Raw genomic sequence first — 18,393 nt, forward strand, 5'->3', positions numbered from 1 at the left:
GGCTCATCTGGATCAGATACGACAACCCCTCTTGGTAGTCGGTCCAGCATCAATTGCAATGAGGACCAACGAGGGACTTCTCTCGGCTTTAGACCATTCTAGCAAACAAACAAACTCCCATTTTGGCTTTAGACCACTCTAGCAAACAAACAAACAAACACCCCAAACCCACCACCGCGCCACGCAGTATCCTCCACGCACCCATCCATACATCCATTCATCCATCCCATCGCATCCCATCGCATCATAACCAAGCAAGCCCAATCCCACGCCACGCCACGCTGCCGGTCCAACCCCCCAAATCCAGTTTCCAATTTCCAATTTCCAAATTCACGTCCACAGCCGCCTCGTCGCCACCAACGATGCCATTGAACACCCGTATGTACGAACCTACGCACATACATGCACACGCGCACGCGCTCCCATCTCACGCGTCGAGCTGACGTGATGCCAGCCAGCTACCAAACGTACTGACCCTCGCGAGCTGACCTGAACCGAGCTGAGCAGAGGCAAAAGCCTTGCTGGTCGGATTTCAGCTGACTTGACTCGAGCTAAGCTTGACGCGAAAAAGAAAACACGAAGCTAAGAAGAAAGCGGAAAGAAGCAGAAAAGACAAGAGAGGGAGAAGTGGTGGGGCTAGGTGGATGAGGTGAAAATGAAAAGCGAAGGAAGAGAAAAGAAAAGAAAAAGGAAGAGAAGAGAAGAGAACAAGAGAGTAAAGACACCGAAAAAAGATGACCGAAAAGAGAAAGAAAGCAGCATCGCCATCGCCATTATCCATAACATCATTCGCCAATACATAGGTGCCCCCACGACATCTACCCAGCCATCCATTTAACTAAGAACCCGCCGCAAGCACCACAGCACGCGCGCTCATGACCAATGAACAAGGGAAAACCGAAACCGGAACACTAGCTAGCGCCTCTGCAACCGCACTCGCCGGGTAGAGCATCTCGTTTTGATTACGGACCAAAGCCGAAGCAGGGACGCGGTAGAGGAGGAGAGGAGAAGAGGAGAAGAGGAGGAGAGAATCCCAAACGAAGAAAAAAGAAAAGTGAAAAGAAGTGGCAAAAGAGAAAAGAAAAGAAAAAAGAAGATATCAAAAAGAGAAAAGAAGCACATCCACACCCCGCGCCACTCCCAAATTATCGTCCACCCCACCTCATCACGACCCTCTCCGCTGCCCATTCTCATGCTCCTGCGACCCATGCCTCGACCTATCATGCCCACTTCCATTCGTGCTCGTATGATCCATCGGCTCCGTCAACACGCCGCTAATCCCTATCCCGTCATCTAAGCCCCCATACCCCGTCATATCTGCCCAGTCCCACTCCAGTGTCATGGGCATCTGCCACAAATCCTGCGGTACAAAAGGCTGTGGGAACGAGCTGGACAGGCTCACAGGGTCGATGCCTGCACCGCTGTGGCCGCCGCCGTTGTTGAGCGCCGTGGGACCGTGCGCGCCTTCGGCCGTGGGCGCAAGCGTGTGCCCTGCTGTCGTGAAGGGCGGCATCCCTGCGTGTGTGCTGTAGTTTGTGTGGGAGAGCATGGACGAGGCGGGGGGTGGGGAAGAGAGATCGGGGAGCCAGGCGCCTTGTTGGAGGTTGGCGTGCGGCATGGAGGGGGAGAAGTTGAAGGTCTAGCGGTGCATCAGCATTGATGGATATTGAAAGTTGGAAAGGGTCACATACCGGGTCCGCGAAATTGGACGTGAAAGTGGGCGTGAATGGGTTGTTTGGGTTTGAGCTCGTACGCGAGGCATGCCGCTGGTTCTGGCTCTGACGTGACTGCTCAGAGTTTTGTTGTTGTGATTCATTCGTCGAGTTCCCGCGCTCTTCTTGTTGCTTGCGTTTGCGCCGGGAGGAAGACTCTTTGTCTGCCTTTTCCAAGACCACTCTCGCAATGCGCTCAAACTCTGAGCAGATGCTCAGCATCCGACGGACGCTCCCGTTCTCTTCATCAGAGCATAGCATAGATAAGAAGTTGACGACAAGATTCATGAGTTTAAGGTCAGAGCGGGCCCGTGTGTCCTGCGGGTTTTGGAGTATGTTTGCGAAGAGTGTGACGAGGGAAGAGACGGGGTAATAAAGAACCAACCTAAATATCGTTAGATTGACGGTCTGAATGATTAAACTTGTGACCTACCAAACACATGCGTAATCGCCTTGGGGAATATATTTGATCAAATTGATCGATGCTCGAGCCGCTTGCACGCACAGCGCTGCTGAAGAAAAAACCCTAGGGTTGAGCGGCCGGGCATTCAAGCCTTGAATGGCAAAACTCGACAACCTGTTTGTCCAGTATCCGTGGTGTACGGACATTCGATGTATTGTCGTCAAACAGTTGTAGTAAGCAAAGTGGAGAACTACAATATGCAGAATAAGAGGTGTATGTGAAGCCTTGATCTCGTGCTCGGGCCGGAAGTCGACCGGTATGCCGTCTTTCCATTCCTCAAGCTCTCTGTCAAGCTCGCCAATGGTGTTCAGAAGTTCACCGTCGGATTGCTTTGACGCTTTCACCGAGTAAAGCTGCTTGTACACTTTGCTCTCAATTATGGCAAAGGTACACATTAACCTGAAAAGGTTGACTTTGCCTTTGCCTTCAGCGAGAGGAATGTTTCCAACATTGTCTGGGGGGTTGTCGCTTGGCAACTCCACGTTCATGTCGTCATCATCTTGGATGGGAGGACGCCCGGAGCGCAAGCAAATGCTACAATGCGTTAGTATACGCAAGTCCCACGGACTTGAAACTTACTCTCTATCAAGCATGTAAGCAATCCAAAACACTCGTTTTCGCTGCTCGATCTCTGCAGGGTTGAGGTTGAAGCCTGAGCCGCGCTTGTGGAGACCAATGCTGTGCGACAGCCGGATAGCAGCTGCCACGAGGAAGAACGAGGGTTGCGGGTTCGGTGTTCCCTGAAGGAACAAGGCCATGCCTAAAAGGGCCTGGACGCTCAGGAGGTCCGTATTCCGTATAGTCAATTCGGTCTGCACCGCGAGAGCGTTCTTGAGGTAACCCCAAGCCTTTTGGTCCTCCTCTTGTGGCACGAGATTGCTCATTACCCGCAATCTATGTGCAATGGCGAGTGCAACGTTCAAACTAGCCCACCAACCGGAGCCCTCGTACGGATCCCGGGAATAATGTTTATCGACTAGGTGCATGAATGTCGGTTCATGGAATAGCGGGAACATGCAGTTGAAATTTGCGAAGTAGTCTTTGAGGAGAGAAAGTGCTTCCTCCTTTGGAGGTAGAGGCTTGAATACGCGCCGCGAGAATATGTCGCGGAAAATGTCCGGTTTCCAATGTATCCATTTGTTGTCGTCGACCGCCGCGGTCGAGATCATGTCCTGGAAGGAGGTGTCGCCAGTTTTTTCGTTCACCCATTGTATGCCTTTTGGCGAGAATATTGAGAAACCGGAGGATGACCCTAGTCATTATCAGCATGCCGCTAGCTGCCCTGCCACCATGATGCGCACCTATGTATCTGGTTTCGCCGCAGTTGTTCGTGACCAGCGAACACATCATATCCGACAGCGCCTCGACTTCCTCTTCGTTCCTTGGCGGCTCTTGCGGTTGCGCTCTGCGCGGGGGTGCCGGGGACGGCTCAACGCTGGCCGGACTCTGCAATTCCGTATGTGGTATCTGCGGTGTGTTTTGTTGTGGTGGAGTGGCCTCGTGGCGCTGATTGGACCCGCTGCCATCTGACGCTCTCGAAGAGGTTGTGCCACCGTTGCTCGCTGCGCGTTTATGGGCCAGCCGTCGCTCCAGCGTCCCCAAGTCTGTTCGGCCGTCGTCGTCTTCCGAAAGTAGCCCTGACAGCCTCAGGAGGGACTCCATGCGGCCAAGGCGATTCTCAAGTCCCTCGATGTATTTTGCCCTGGACCCTGTCAACCTCGTGCTCGAGAGCAGCCTCCAAACGCTTACCCCTTGGGCGGATTGCGCTTCTTTTCCACCTGGGTGAAGATGCATTCCGTCTTGTAGTTCTGGCAGTGGGTGCAGGCGGGCATCTTGCCGTCGCACTTGATCTTCTTCTTGCGGCACATGTCGCAAGCCTGTGTCGGGCGCGTCAGCTCCAGCCATCACGGTCGCGGCGCGCAGCGTACCCTTGCTATACGCCTCCTCTTGGGATCGCCCTGGCCGTCGTTGTCGTCGGGGCCCATGGCCAGCTGGGCGTCGTCGAACAGCGGGCCGTTCATCTGCGGCTGGACGGGCGAGCCGTCAGGGTTGTAGTTGCCGAAGATCTGGGGCGGCTGGTTCACAAGCGGCGGCGCCTGCGGCAGGAAATTGTGCGGGGAGTGGTCCATGGCGGGCTAAGGTCGGTGCGGGAAAGTTGCGCGAGTGACGTACTCGCGAAGCTGGGATCGCTGGACAGCTGGAGAGGGGTCCGGGGGTGTGGTCAGGGAGGGCAGGTCGTCGCTCGCGGACATGGCAAGGCGGAAGCTTGGAGCGAGGAGAGAGCCGGCGAGGCGGCGGGAGAGGGTAGGGTCGGAGTCGGAAAGAAAGAAAAGAAGAATAGGCAGTCTTTGGGGGAACGTCAGCCCCCGGGATTGCTAGTAGGGAATCTCGAATCACTAGTGGCCCCAGGATCGTCAATTGGTCAGCAACAAGCAAGGTTCGGTCCGCAGTAACTTGCAGCCTCTCATCGCTCGGGGCTTTGGCTTGTCCGCTGTAGTATATAACCCTTAACCCCGACCGGGCTTCGGCGAGAAGGACATTGCTCTACACCAAAGCTCCGTCGCCGTGCTTTGCCCGTCGGAACTCCTCCCTTCCGACCCGCCGACCGACTAGAGAACTCCCCCCCTCAGCCACCTCCGTGGCCACGCACTCTCTTCCTTCGACTTCCCGCGACCATGTATGCGTTGCTCACGATCGGCGCCTCAGCCGCATGCATCACAGTGCTGACGGCATTAGGTCCTCCCAATCCCCGCCCCGCCCCATGACCGCTGCAGAGGTCGAAAAGCATCCCGAATTTCCCTACGTGACCTGGGATCTGAAGCCCGAGAAGAAGGGCAAGCTTGCCGTCGCTGCCGGTCGAGGCGGGCCCTTGAACATTGCTTATGAAATTCATGGTCATGGGCCTTGTCATATTGTTGTAAGTTTGTTGTTTCCTTCGGTCCGCTTCCATAGAAGTCGGAGGAATTCATCTCTCCGTTTTGGACGCTGCTCGTACTCGCCCTCGTACTCGCCCTCGTACGCTACTCGCTTAGCTGCGCCTCTGACTGGTCAACCTCGATCATCATGTCTTGCTGTTCTATTTTTTCCATTTGACAGATGCTCCTTCCAATCTCTTTGAAGATATACACCGCAATCTCGTTGCTAACACCGCCATGAATCATAGTGGATAATGGGCCTAGGCGGTCTGAAGTCAGCTTGGCAACGTCAGACCAAAGATTTCTCACATACTCAGGCCGACAGATACACGTCGCTGATCATCGACAACCGGGGCGTGGGTGAGTCAGACAAGCCACTGATGCGATACTCGACGTCAGAAATGACCAAAGACATTGTCGAGCTACTTGACCACCTAGAATGGACGCAAAAACGACAACTCAATGCCGTCGGCATCAGCATGGGCGGCATGATTGCCCAAGAGCTGGGCCTGCTGATCCCAGACCGTATCGCGACGCTGTCGCTCGTCTCCACCGCCGCCGGTCTGTTCAACACAGTCGGCTTCATCGAGAATCTGCGCAACCGCATCAACCTTTTCATTCCCCGCAGCATCGACTCCCAGCTAGCCCACGTCAAGCACAACCTGTACAGCGCGGCGTGGCTGGACAAGCCCGACGAGCTCGAGCCCACTGTCCAGGCTTTCCCGACAAACGGCGACCGCTTCGCTGCCGCAGAGGTGAGCAAGCGCCAGCACCCGGAGCTGTTTAACAAGACGGGCTTTATGGCGCAGGCTGTCGCAGCTGGCTGGCACTTCAAGAGCCCGTTGCAGCTTAAGGAGCTAGCAGATAAGGTGGGCCGCCATCGCATTATGGTTGTGCATGGCAGTGAGGACCGCATGATTACGTTTCCGCATGCTAAGGTGCTGGTTGAGGGACTAGAAATGATGGGCGTGCCGGACGGTGAGGTCGAGAAGCATTTCATGGACGGTCAGGGCCATGTCATTCCGATTGAGATGCGTAAGGACTTTAATGGCTGGTTAGAGGCGCTTTTTGCCAAAGGAGAGATTCTAAACCAGGTCGAGGCATAGTGCATGGGGTAGGACGTACTGTTGATCGCTTGTTAGCGAGCACTAGAGTACATAGATTGTTCACGAAGTTATGCTCATTTTTTTTATTTTATTTTTTTTTTTATTTTTTATTTTTATTTTTTTTTTATTTTTATTTTTATTTTTATTTTTATTTTTTTTTTCCCACCAAAGCATTGATGGCGAGCCGCAGCCTTAAATCGGCGCGAAAACAGCAGTCTTTATGATAGTCTGGCGGTAATAACCCCGACTCTTCACCTCTGCCTGTAGGATCCTTCGGGCAATTGTTCGTCAGAGCAAATTCGCTGATGTACGACAACATGCCGTGAAGCTTGCATACATATATGTCACACGATACTGTCGGGTAGCATTAAGCAGCATTGACGCAGTGCCCTTACGAGTAACACTCTCAAGCAACTCTGCCGTTCCATGTCCCAAAAGTCGGATGGGTGCACCGGCAAAGACCGTGCTTGTTGTTGATCGATGCAGTGATTGTCCTAAATGGAACCTGTTGCGAAATGGAAGACAGATCAATGGATTTGAGAGAGAAAAGAATCAATAATGAAATTGCTGTTATAAACCAACACACTGATGCCTATAACGATGAGCCTATAGTATCGGAACAAGAAGGCGGAGACGTAGCAATTCTTTCTAGCGATCAGTTTTGATCGAGTGTCGCCCGCTTCCCTAGGGCCGAAAGTGATGTTTGCAGGTCGGGTTGAAGCCTGCCACGAAATTCGGCAGATGGTACATTCTTTCATGGCAGAGTTGACAAGTTCATGATCATGTCCAAGCAGGATGATCTGTAACGGGTGTGAGTGATGTAACTACCTAGATGATGTCGAGGGCCGGCTTGCCCGAAAGAACTCCTTCGGGCCTAGCGTGCACGTGACCCGAATTGATCCGACAGCTCTTCGAAGACGTCGGGGAAAGATACCAACGACCAGACTGATACCCGCAACAACACCATCTCCCGCCATCTTCGGACGACACGCATCCGACTCAATTGTACGTGAGCAGCAAGCCAGCCAACGCAGCCAGACACGCGCAAGCGACACAGGGCGCCCTCAGCCGCCCTTTTTTTCGCAGCCCGCATCCCCGCCCTCACCCGCCCGCCGCCCAAACATCTTGCGATCTGTTTTCTGACCGTTTGCCGCTCCCAGCAGGGCTTCCACCATGTCTGCTTCCCGCATGCTTCGCCCCTTCGCCCGCGCTCTCCAGCGCCAGGCCTTTGCTGCCCCTGCGCCCGTCCGCACCGCCGCCAAGGTCGCGCCCTTCACGCCCTCCTACAACGGCAAGCAGCTGTCCTTTGGCCAGAAGGCTGACGCCCAGATGGTACGCTCCCCGCCCGGTCCCGTGCGCAAAGCGCAATTGCCCCGTCTACAGAAGTTGAAAGGAAAAAAAGAACCACCGCGGCTGCGTGTGTGCGACTTGTGTAATGGATCCAGCTGCTAATGCATCGGTGCGTGTGTCCAGGCCGTCGTCTACGCTGGCATGCCCCAGCTCGTCCCCTTCTTCTGGGTCAACGAGGCTACCTACGCTTTCATCGCCCTGCCCACCCTCATCTACCTCTTCTCCAAGTACCTGCTCCCCCAGGACGTCCGCCGGATGTGCGCCCGTCTCTTCATCTCCAAGCTCTAGATGCGCCCCGGATACACTCTGACGGAAGATGCAATGGGTTCGTGTGGTGGAGGTCGCTCGGCTGGAGATTACCCTAGGGTTCGGGTGTGTAGATAAGAGCACTGTGAATCTAGAATCTCGGGTCGTTTGATCATGTTCGTCTGCTGCTGTTTTGGCGCCCGACGTGTTGCTGCGTCTGCTGCGCCTTTTGTCGTTGGGTGATTGTCTCTGCTGCGCATCATTGGTCTCGTGCGTCGGTTGTCTTGCTGCTGCACTGAGCATTTTCTCGGCGAATGCTGTTCCGTTCAACCGATTGCTTTTGCCATTGGGTTGAGGTTAATTGATGGACCTCATGACGGATTTCCGACATGTCTCCCAATGTCCCGGCTTGTTAATTTACAGTGATTGTCCTTTTTTGCTTGGATTAGCTGAACCGTAAGACCTCTGTCTTCCCTTCTTCAATTGTCCACCTCTACAGGGTGTAGGTACATCGGAGTTGAATTTGGCGTCTGTGCCGCAGCTTTGGAGTCGATATTCATTGCATTTACAGGTCCAGAAACCTGGGCTACCTTCGGGGCAACGAGATTTCTCATTCTATGGCTCCGTTCCACTCTCATGCGCCTACACCCTATACATTGTCTTTATGAATTCTATCCATATCGGCTTGTCCTCACCTCACGCTGTCCGCTCTAACAATTGCTACCAAGCAGGTACAAGCTACCACTCTCATAGTCTATTTAGTCGCAATGCTGAAATAAAAAATATAGCTTCTAAAAAGATAAAAAGAAAGCAGCTATCAGAGACCATAGGGCGGGTATGCGGGCATGTACTTACAATCGTGAATACCCGCCGTGAGGTAGGACACGATCCCCCGAACACACTTCATGAACACTTCCTCCCAGTTTGATCTCTAATCGGGAGCGGTCGCAATGGCGACCGCCGGGAAGAAGAATTCGGAGCGGCGGCATGAGCGAGGGGATAGGAAGCCGTCGGGGGCGTCGCTAGAAGTCCCGTCCAGCAACCTATAGGTACACCCAGGTTAGCTAACCCAGGTGCAGGTCTCCATGGTGACTTGAGGTGAGGGCCAGATTAATATCAGGTTTGCCCTAAGGATGGAAACTATATAAAGAACGGTTAGTCAGGGATTCGAACACAGGGTTTGGCTGGATTGGGTTGCTGATGGTCTCTGATAGCTGCGAGCGTGTGATGACTGGTACGCCATACGCGCTTTGGTTGAGGATGAGTTGGCGGTGTTGGTATATTAACCTGGGCGGACAGACTTCACTTCGTGACTGCGAAGGACTACCTAGCCGGACTCGGTATTCGCTGAGTTCTTGGCCGCCCTTTTGTTTCTCTGCTATGTGTAAGATGCTCTAGCTAATGTGCGTGCAACAGCGAAGTAGCTTGTCTCTAGATATAGTTGCGAGTAAGTAAAGAGACCGCTCAAGCGCCCTGCTATAGTATTTCTCTTCTCCGCTTATCCACTGTGACTTTCCTCTTCTTCAGTGGCGTTTTGCGCCGCATTCCTGCATCGCCAGGTGGTTCAAGCATCTATCCGCTTCAGCTTTCGACGTCTTTACCTCTAGTTTTCAAACGCTGTTAATTTCAACCGTCGTAAGGTTCGATCTCTATCCACGCGACCTCGGCACAAGGTGCGTCAAAATCCCGCGCATCATCTGTTTTCGGAAGTATCTGAATTAACTCTTTTCACCGCGCTGCGGCGCCACGCCGGGGAATGAAGTTGTTCTTTATACTCACCACTGTTGGGACTTGCTAAACCTCTCTACTACCGCCGATACAGCTCAACAAAGCACTGATCCGTCAGGACGGGCATGTTCTTGACACGTTAAGGTTTGGACGAAGCCTTGGGGTTCGCTGGCGCCTCGTCCAGCCCGTTCAGTCCCAGCACACTCATGATAGATGCTGTCGCAAGCTGTTGACATGGCTCTTCCGAGATAGATATAAAGCACACCACAATAGTTCTCCATCTTTTTCTTTACCTCTACCATCCTTTCAAGCAAATAGTATATTATAAAAGGCAAGGTCATCCACTCCGACCAGAAGACATAAGAGCACGAACGCTACAATTTAGCTAACCCTGTGCCCTAGTAAAGAGAGGCTCTAGCGCCTCTTGCATGTCCCATGCACGTGCGATCACCATTGCTCTCGCCAAGCTTACCCGCGTGCGGGTCCCCCTCTTTGTTGTTGGAAGCCGTACATGAACGTCGAAGCCAACGAGCTTGTGCTGGCATTCTTTACCCTTCACACTAACCACTTAAGTGAAGGGTCCCTCCACAGCTCGTGCAACGGCGTGAAGCCGAAGGAGGAGTTTCTGGACGCGATCGATGCCGGTGTATGCCGTTACAGCCACAGATCCAGACCCAGTCCGTTTGTTTATGATACTATCTCTAAAGTGGAGGTGTCCTATAATCGACTAACTTGTTGTGCTGACCGCGCATTTTGTATCCGGCACTATATGGCTCTTTAAATAGCTAGAGATGCAGAGACTCTCCGCCGGATCCGTAGGCTTCGGGACCTTGTTTGATTGTTGTTCTTGGCGTTCGGCTGGTCTCTTCCTCGGATTAGAGGGAGGTTAGATTTCCGGGAATGGTGAAGATGACGGTTCTCTGTTAATACCGCTATTGTTGCGTAGTCCACTATTAACAGGGCCTGAGTTTTTCACACCAGTATATGGCTGAGGCAATACCCTGCTAAGAGGACCTAAAAAGATATTTTTATCGTCCCCGTAGTATCTCGCCATGGCGCTAAGTTATTTTCGTGGGAACTTTTATTCCGCGCGTGTGTAGAAGCGTTATGCTGCTTGTAATATTCTTTGCCGGGTTCAACGTCCGTCGCCGTGAAGCGAGATTTACCGTGAAGCGAGATGGTGATACGTGTACGGAGTAGAAGAAGAGACCTAGTTAAGGTGTATAGAGGCTCTGTACGGAGGAGAAGAAGAGTCCTAGTTAAGATGTGTCGAGCCTCTGTGTGCTCTAAGAGTTTTTCATCTATATCTAAGACTCGGGCTAGGAGCTAGGCAAGAAGTACTCTGTAGGGACTGCTTGTATTATCCCCTGTTTCGTTAGACGGTAGATCTTGATTCGCGGTGACGGACGTCGTATTATGTCGCGACGTCTTTGGTCGTTAGTGCAAGTTTAAGCTGGGAGATAGGTAAGGAGTACTCTGTAGGGACGAGAAGAGGAAGCACTGGCCACTGTCCTTGTTGGCAAGAGGACCCGGGTTAACGGCACAAGGAGCGGAGGACTGAGAGAGAATATCTTTCGGGATCTCGACCGTCGCAAATGTGTCTTCCGATGCATAGTGGAACGCTGGGAAAGTCTTACACAAGGCTCTGTGAACGGTAGATAGCCGATGATTCGGCAGCGTCGGCAGTAGGTATCTGAAGAGCTGGTCTATTTGCAATGGTTGCAATGTCCTCCATCCATCAGGTCGGACAAAGCTCTCAGGTTGCCAGAGAATTTTCTGAGAGAGTAGAGAGTCGTCTCCAGTCATACTTTTGGCAAAGAAGTCAACATCGGAACTCGAGAACCATGAGCGCTTGGCGGATCCTAGAGATGCTAGCATCCCACAGTATTACGTCACGATAATGACCCAGCATGTCCCGGATCGAGATAGACACAAGTGGCACACAGAACCTAGAACTGGTTGCTGGAAATTCTGTATCAACTAGCCATACATTTTCCGGTGCTTGAAGACATAGATGGTAAAGCCAGTCAAGGCGTTCGATCAATTCACTCCTTCGTCGGATTGGGAGCGCAAACCCAACAGATGCTGTCGTGAGGGTACGTGTCCGTTTGATACGGGTTAGAGTAGTACGCAAAACTGCCAAGTGGTGGCTGCAGTACAAAGTACCACCGCAGGGTCTGAGCTTGTAATCGGCGTACATAATGCAGGTAGGGTAACCATCTACCGGCCCGCTGAAATGAACGATGTCACGAGCGTGTTCAGAGAGACCAAGGCCAAGGGATGTCCCGGAGTAATGGTGATTGCCTCTGAATAGCCCGAATTCGGCAAGATAGACGGCTTGGAATGTTGTGAGGGTGGTCTAATAAGACAATGGACGTTGTCGGCTGTTTCGAGCACCCGAGATGCCAACGAAGAAAGGGAGCTGAAGCGTTCGTTCCCCAGAATAGTTGACCATGAGCCGCCTTTCGGGACGACCTCCCGAAAACCACCAGTTGGTATTCCGTTCATGGTTAGGAGCCAAGTACCAACGTGTCGGCGCGGAAAATCTCCGAGGTGAGTAAAGGAGTTCTGCTTGTTTACACCTAGGGCTTGACTATCCTTGTGCTTTTTGCCGGGGAAAAACACTTCCTGGCCTGCCTGACACACCACCAGCGACGCAGCTTTGCCATTGCCCGCGTCGTTATTGTGGGACTGCCTGTGTTTGCCTTGCTGCTGCAGGCGCGAGCTTTGCAGAGGGGCTACTACTGCTGTGCCAGCCTGGGAGTCGGGCAAGCGCGGCGCTTGAGCTTGGGGTTGGGGCGAAGCTGCCCCTAAGACCTTCCAGTGTGAAGGATTCAATAACCAGGTACAGTCAGGAGAAGGTGAGGGGTGTTAGTCCTGGTGGTGATGTAAGCCGCGTAATTGCGATGGGTGGAAGCACGAATCCGAATTGGATTGTTGTCTGATTTGATTTCAAGGGCAGAACACCAGTGTTCTACTACTGACAACCTTGTTGAAGCCGGTAGGTGTAGCATCGCTGGTAGCGGCGGTCGTGGTGAGCGGTATACCTGAATGTCGTCATTACCTTTAGATACTATAGAGAAGGCTGCGGAGACAGCTCGGGCGTAAGAACAAAAGAAACTTCTGATGTACTATGTTAGCACTTCGTTGATAGAGTTTTGATAGTAACGTACATAGGCCGATGAGTTTAGGAGAGCCTGGCAGATAAACCCAATGCATGCGTCGCGATCCCTCAGTGTTGTACTAGTACCAGTCGATGAATACGCGGTGTACAGTCGTCTATTTAAGTCCGCAATGGAATTATTAGGGACTTGCTGCTCAAGTATGCCAGATTGCAGCAAATCCCGCTTCTTGTAGTTGTCTCTATGTTCGAAGAGTGGCAACGGATCGAAAAAAAGCGTGGTGTCTGGAATTCCGACATGGGGGCGGCCATCGGCGCGTATGAGATCCATTAAGGATGAGGTGGACAAACCCATGTAGACAACGTCCGTCACCGTGATGCAAGATTCGCCGTCTTGCGAGATGGTGATGCCTGTACAGAGTGGAAGAAGAGACCCAGGTAAGATATGCGGAGACTGTGTGTGCTCTAAGACCTTTTCATCCATACCCAGGACTCGGGCTGGGAGCCAAGCAAGGAGTACTCTGTAGGGACTGCTTGCATCATCTCTTGTCTCGCTAGACGGCGGATCTCGGTTCGCGGCGACGGGCGTTACAATGCTCTGGTCGTCATTTTCAACGGTGGCGATGCCCCTTGCGCGTTCAAACATGACGTTACTTGCTCTCATTTCTTCTACCACCATGCTTAAATCCTCTGTATCTTCGACAACCGCGGGAGAGATGATGGGATGGTTGTCAATCGGAGTTATAGCGACGAATTTACTAGGATGGCTTAAGTCATCGTGGGGAGTGACTAGAGTCTTTCGTTTGGAAGTTGCGTCGGCAACCTCGGGGATGATAGCTGCGTGCTGGGGCTTCCGAATCGTGATAGGAACGTCGCCGACATGATTAGGGCGCGTGATAGCTGTGCATGGTCAGGAAGATCTCCATTCGTAATCGTGGGCTCTTAGGAGCTAACCAAGCCTCTGCGCCGCTGTAGTTCTCTGTGCACCCTTTTGTTTAGGTCTTGTCGAAGGTCGGACGATATTGACCTGAATTCTGGGCATCGTTCTTTGAGCAAAGCGAAAGAAGCGTGGACGAAGATGAAGCGCTGAAACCTTCAGGCAGGTACCTCCCACCCACAAGCTGCCTCCTTCCCTTTTCTTCCACACCGGTCATTAATCTTTCACCACTTCCCACCACCACCTCACCCTAGGTCACAGAACCATTCCAGTCGCGAGCTCACGTCTGCTGACAGGCGGCGACACTGGCGAGCCTGACCTACTGGCGCAAGTGAGAACCAACATAGAGGAATGCCGGCGCGTCGAAGCCGAGGTGCAGAATGGTTGAAGCGAGTCGCAAACAAACCACCTCTTCACCCTCCAGTGTATCAAGAAGAGATGCGGTGCGAATCAGTTTGAGATGGCATTGTTAACTTGACGTGTGGCTGCATCGATGAACCGTGACAAGGCGAGAAAAAGCAGATGGACAGCCTGACATCTCGGCTGTGGGTGGTGGTTGCCTCTTTCAGAAGCGCGTCGGCAAACATATAAGCCAGCGCGCTTAGGTAATTAAAAAAAAAAATTATAGAAATAAAAACCAAAAGAAATTTATTTTAAAAGATAAAAAGCAAAAGAAAATGGTCACTATGGGGGTCGAACCCACGACCTTGGCGTTGATAATGATCATCATCGAAGATGTGAATATTAGCACCACGCTCTAACCAACTGAGCTAAGCGACCTATTTGGTTGTTGATGAAAAGCGTTCCGTCGTCTGACATTATATTTTGAGACCATCCATAGCTTCCGCCGTTGCTCTCACCACACCGGTACTACCGGCATCACCAGAATTTATGCTCCTATGGTGTTTGAATGGCTGCAGCGAAAGTATCGTTGACGATATCTAAGTCATGGGACCTGTCGCTCCAGCCTGCGCTGACATGTGACTGCGGTCCCTGACGCGGCATAGCGCTTGCTTCTTTAGTTCGCGAAGCTTAGTCAACACTGCCGAAGCACCTTCTGCGTCTTCCATGACGTCTCAACCAACTTTGCTTCACAAGACGTCGCAGCTGCCCAGAGTTTATCTCAACCGCCCCTTTTAGATACCAACCAAACCACGCGTTCTACAGATTGGCCCTGGAGAATTTGTGCCTCCATCACTCAGTTGGAAAGCCTTGCACGAGCCAGAAAGGCTGCAGAGCCCTGCATGTGTGCAGAAATGTCAGACAGAGGGACGGGCCATGCACCGGTCGTGGGAAGATTTGTCCCCAGCCGAAGGGCCGTCGCACTTTGCACGTCTATTGGCATCTGCTGCGGTCGGAGGGGAGATGTTGTCGCATTCCACATACCCTTGTGAGGGATGTAGTTAGCTGCAAATGCAAGCTCTAGGTCTCTGTAAGAAGTGATGCATAAGGAGAGTTCTCTTCTGTTTCCAGGAGCTTGTGGTTATGAATAAAGAATCTTTGATATCTAAATTCAAAGCGCTTTGACATACTTTCTCTTTCACGAAGTTCCGCTTACCGTGGGAATACAAACTGTAACGCCTTCCCTTCCACCGCAGTCAGAAAACGGCACAATTCTTGCAACAGCTGCATCTAGAATGCCGATACAGATATGCGCCATGCTTGATACAAAAAGTTGTTATCGCGCGGGCAGGGCTGACTTACCTTAAGCGCTTTCCTCATATAGCTAGTCCGATAAGTCAGCAGCGCTGCTCCTTCTCTCGCAGCAGCGTTCGTTGCTTGAACAACAACCAACTCTCTCTTCTGCCTTGTTGCGCTCAACACATGCACTGACCGACTGTGGCACCAAGATCCGAACACCGGATACCTGCGGCAAACAGTCCTCCACGTGCAGTTCTATTGCTTAACGATATTCACAAGCAAAGGAATAGGATTTCACAGAAACGGCCAAAGGCTGCAGAGCCCTCCATGTGTGCAGACACGTCAGACGAAGGATGCATCCTGCAATGGAAAGTTATGACACCATAACCAGAGTGTGGAGTACCTACGCAAAGTTGTCGTCCGTGTTCAGTTCTCTTGTCTCACCATCCTTACTGGAGAGGGGGTGGAGAAGTGTCGCGGTGGGAGGACCGGAGTCTGTGACCGGGCACATGACAATGTGTAGTTGAGGATGGAGAAGGAGGCGGAATAGCGCCGTGTGTCATCTCTTAACCGGGCGTTAGACTTTACCATCCCGAAGTCATCTCCGCTCTTAAGAATGGAAGCAGAGATAAGGGAGAAGACGGTAGAGTACCTAACGTCGGAAGCATCAGAGAACCGCGCTCTCGACTTCAGTACTCGACTTTATTACCCCGGAAGTAACCAGTGATCTTAAGCAGGAAGGAGGAGAGAGAAGGTACAATAATACCGTCAGTGGCATCTCAAAACCGGGCGGTGGACTTCCGAGCGCTCAACTTCAGTTCTTTCTCGACCTCATGACCACGTAAGTTATGGTGCGCTGAAATAGGGAAGGAGAAGGTGGCGGAGGTCCGAAGTGTGACATCAATCCCAGAGCCACGCTCTCAACTTCAGCTCAAGACCTTACCATCGCCAAAGTCATAGATGCGCTGAAGTACTAACGAGAGAAAAGGTGGCGAAATACCCATTAGTGGCATCGCAGAGCCGCGCGCTCAACATCATCCCCTGACTTCGGCTCTCGACCTCACCATCGCCAATGTCATAGACGCGCTGAAGCAGCCGTCCAGCCTGCTAGAGCTTGCAATCACCCCACGTCCAACCTCAAGCACCAAGCATCAAGCACGAAACACGCAAACAGCCAAAGCGGTGACAATTAAAAGCACTTACCACAGGTCTCTCTACCACCGCGCGCTAACCCGGAGACCACAGAAACAGCAGCACCGATCCATCTTCCTACCCTTACCTCTTCAACCAACACCCACAGCAAGCCGATCCCGTAGCTCTACGTACGCACTACCTAGGCCAAAGCCCCACTCGATGCACTACACACTACACGCGGAAGCGGAAGCGGGCAGCGGGCAGCGGCACGCTCCCGGTCCCGGAACCCGGGAACGCAAAGCAAACTCGGCTCTCGGCGATCATCCGGCGCCGAAGGCTGCGCTAGACGGGAGCTAGGTGTGTGTGTAGGATTGCGTGGGAGGCCTGATGTGATGATGGTGGTGGTGAGGGATGAGGATTGTTGTGGGTTGTTGTGGTGGCGAGTGGTGCGTGGTGGTGTGAGAGGGGGGTGCCGGGTAGGTGGGCTGTGGCTAGGGCTCGGGCCTGTTGGCTGCATGCAGTGAGTTCAATTGGAGCATTCATATTGAATAAGCTGCTGCTGCTGCTGCTGCTGCTTTGTAGGATATCGCGCGGACGTCAAGCTCATCTGGCACCCTGGACGGTTAACGGACCCGGGGCCCCGACAGAAAGCAAACAATAAAATATCGCCAACAAGTCTGAACAGCTTAAATCTAGATTCTATTATCTTGAATATCGACAGGCCGGCACACGCCTAGTTCTTGATAGGCTGCGATACGGCCGCCGAGATCTGCATGATGGAGGCAAAGTCCTCGGGCGGCGTCCTGCCCATGCCGCACTCGGTCGCGACGCCAAACGCGCCCACGACATCCGACGCCGTCTTGATGCGACGGCGCGTGCCGTCCTCGTCGTGGGCGTGCACGACGCCCAGATACAGCTCCGTGCCCCAGAGCATGTGGCACTGCTTCAAGGGGGCAAAGTAAGCGGCGTCCTCGCGGTCCTTGGGCACTGGCATATGCAGCCACTGCACGCGGCGATGGATGCCTCTGAACAGCTCGCCGGCAATCTCAACCAGCAGGCTCAGGTCCTTGGGCTCCTTGAAGTGGCGGTGGCCCAAGTCGCCGTAGCACAGATGGAAGCCCATTTCGACGGCGGGGTCGACGGCGTTGCCCAGCCGGTGCATGGCCCCGACAAAGTGCTCCTTGACGTTCGCGACGTAGGGCTTGAAGTGCGGCCACTCGGCGCCCTCCTCGAGGTATGCGATTTCGGAGGCGACGTCCCACTGGACGGCGAGATCGTGCTTGGGGATTTCGGTGGTGAGGCGCTCGAGGTCGCGCAGAATGGCGCGCTCGTAGACGGGCTCGAGGGCGGCTTGGAAGGGCTCCGCGATCAGGCACATGACGTTGGCCGGGGTGGGCAGCGAGACCTGGAACTTGACGTGCGAGTCGATCTTGCCCTGCTTGCGCAGATTCGAAAAGATCTGGTACGAGTTGATGGCGGCGTCGTCGTAGCCAGTGTGCAGCTCGCCCAAGCTCTTGACGACCTTGTCGACCTCCTCGGCGCTGATGGGCTCGGCAGGCAGCGAGTTGAACTTGTCGTCGTACTTGCGCAGCACCACGGGCGCGTTGGCGAATATGCTCTGCTGGAACATGGTGAAGTTCCGGCGGTGTTGGGGCTCGCCATCGGGGATGCGGCGCAGGCGGCCTGGCAGCAGGGCGGAGCAGTGGATGAAGGTCTCCTCCTCGGAGGGGAGGCAGACGCTGCCGACAAGGTGGACGCCGCGGTGCATGGTCGAGGTGAAGGGTGGGGGTATAAGAGGTCGTGGGGTCAGGGCGATGGCAGAAGTGCTAAGAGACGGGTTCGCGGGAGCGGGGTAGAGGCGTCTTTTGACGCCACGGCATGCTCAGGGGGATTTGCCGTCTCTTGCAGACGGTCTTGCGCAATGGCGGATCCTGCAACTGGGTCCATTGGTCCAAGTTGGTGGGGAGCTGCCAGCGGTGTCGCAGACCGGAACTTGGGAAGATCGCCAGGTCGGCGCGCAAGGGGGCGTCAGCCCGCAGT

At 53.4% G+C, this 18,393-nt stretch overlaps 6 protein-coding genes and 1 non-coding gene across 7 annotated transcripts; 2 read left to right on the top strand and 5 right to left on the bottom strand.

Moving 5' to 3' along the window:
• Positions 1 to 1,165: 1,165 nt before the first annotated feature.
• On the bottom strand, positions 1,166 to 4,304 carry K452DRAFT_310633 (uncharacterized protein; the record flags this gene model as incomplete). Its single annotated transcript, XM_033543356.1, has 7 exons — positions 1,166 to 1,639; positions 1,692 to 2,097; positions 2,146 to 2,709; positions 2,755 to 3,427; positions 3,477 to 3,877; positions 3,925 to 4,052; positions 4,104 to 4,304. The coding sequence occupies 7 exons, from the start codon at positions 4,302 to 4,304 to the stop codon at positions 1,166 to 1,168; spliced, it is 2,847 nt and encodes a 948-aa protein (XP_033395461.1).
• Positions 4,305 to 4,725: 421 nt separating this feature from the next.
• K452DRAFT_275235 (uncharacterized protein) lies at positions 4,726 to 6,196 on the top strand (the record flags this gene model as incomplete). Its single annotated transcript, XM_033539226.1, has 4 exons — positions 4,726 to 4,852; positions 4,912 to 5,092; positions 5,339 to 5,615; positions 5,667 to 6,196. Coding segments are annotated over exons 1-4 (990 nt in total). The 5' UTR covers positions 4,726 to 4,850.
• Positions 6,197 to 7,002: 806 nt separating this feature from the next.
• On the bottom strand, positions 7,003 to 7,431 carry K452DRAFT_65063 (uncharacterized protein). Its single transcript, XM_033546982.1, has one exon. The coding sequence runs from the start codon at positions 7,287 to 7,289 to the stop codon at positions 7,071 to 7,073; it is 219 nt and encodes a 72-aa protein (XP_033395463.1). The 5' UTR covers positions 7,290 to 7,431; the 3' UTR covers positions 7,003 to 7,070.
• K452DRAFT_231955 (uncharacterized protein) lies at positions 7,370 to 7,834 on the top strand (the record flags this gene model as incomplete). Its single annotated transcript, XM_033537199.1, has 2 exons — positions 7,370 to 7,528; positions 7,670 to 7,834. 2 exons carry the CDS (start codon positions 7,370 to 7,372, stop codon positions 7,832 to 7,834), a joined length of 324 nt encoding a protein of 107 aa, XP_033395464.1.
• A 4,713-nt stretch (positions 7,835 to 12,547) lies between these two features.
• On the bottom strand, positions 12,548 to 13,844 carry K452DRAFT_65080 (uncharacterized protein). The gene is made up of 3 exons (XM_033546983.1): positions 13,596 to 13,844; positions 12,694 to 13,541; positions 12,548 to 12,643 (listed from the first exon to the last, which is right to left on the bottom strand). Exons 1-3 carry the CDS (start codon positions 13,681 to 13,683, stop codon positions 12,587 to 12,589), a joined length of 993 nt encoding a protein of 330 aa, XP_033395465.1. The 5' UTR covers positions 13,684 to 13,844; the 3' UTR covers positions 12,548 to 12,586.
• A 412-nt stretch (positions 13,845 to 14,256) lies between these two features.
• On the bottom strand, positions 14,257 to 14,358 carry K452DRAFT_t112. The gene has a single exon. It is a non-coding gene; the product is annotated as a tRNA-Ile (tRNA).
• A 2,398-nt stretch (positions 14,359 to 16,756) lies between these two features.
• On the bottom strand, positions 16,757 to 18,197 carry K452DRAFT_289730 (uncharacterized protein). Its single transcript, XM_033540880.1, has one exon. The coding sequence runs from the start codon at positions 18,119 to 18,121 to the stop codon at positions 17,087 to 17,089; it is 1,035 nt and encodes a 344-aa protein (XP_033395466.1). The 5' UTR covers positions 18,122 to 18,197; the 3' UTR covers positions 16,757 to 17,086.
• Between the last annotated feature and the right edge of the window lie 196 nt (positions 18,198 to 18,393).

The sequence above is a fragment of the Aplosporella prunicola genome, assembly GCF_010093885.1.
Source record: "Aplosporella prunicola CBS 121167 unplaced genomic scaffold K452scaffold_19, whole genome shotgun sequence".
NCBI lineage: Eukaryota > Fungi > Ascomycota > Dothideomycetes > Botryosphaeriales > Aplosporellaceae > Aplosporella > Aplosporella prunicola.

Excerpts from the sequence above, each read along its gene's own strand:
- K452DRAFT_65063 (XM_033546982.1), bottom strand. The coding sequence starts at position 7,289 with ATGCGGGCTGCGAAAAAAAGGGCGGCTGAGGGCGCCCTGTGTCGCTTG.
- K452DRAFT_65080 (XM_033546983.1), bottom strand. The coding sequence starts at position 13,683 with ATGCCCAGAATTCAGGTCAATATCGTCCGACCTTCGACAAGACCTAAA. Across the intron at positions 13,542-13,595 it reads TACAGCGGCGCAGAGGCTTG|CTATCACGCGCCCTAATCAT; the intron begins GTTAGCTCCTAA and ends GACCATGCACAG. Across the intron at positions 12,644-12,693 it reads TCCTAAACTCATCGGCCTAT|AAGTTTCTTTTGTTCTTACG; the intron begins GTACGTTACTAT and ends ATAGTACATCAG.
- K452DRAFT_289730 (XM_033540880.1), bottom strand. The coding sequence starts at position 18,121 with ATGCACCGCGGCGTCCACCTTGTCGGCAGCGTCTGCCTCCCCTCCGAG.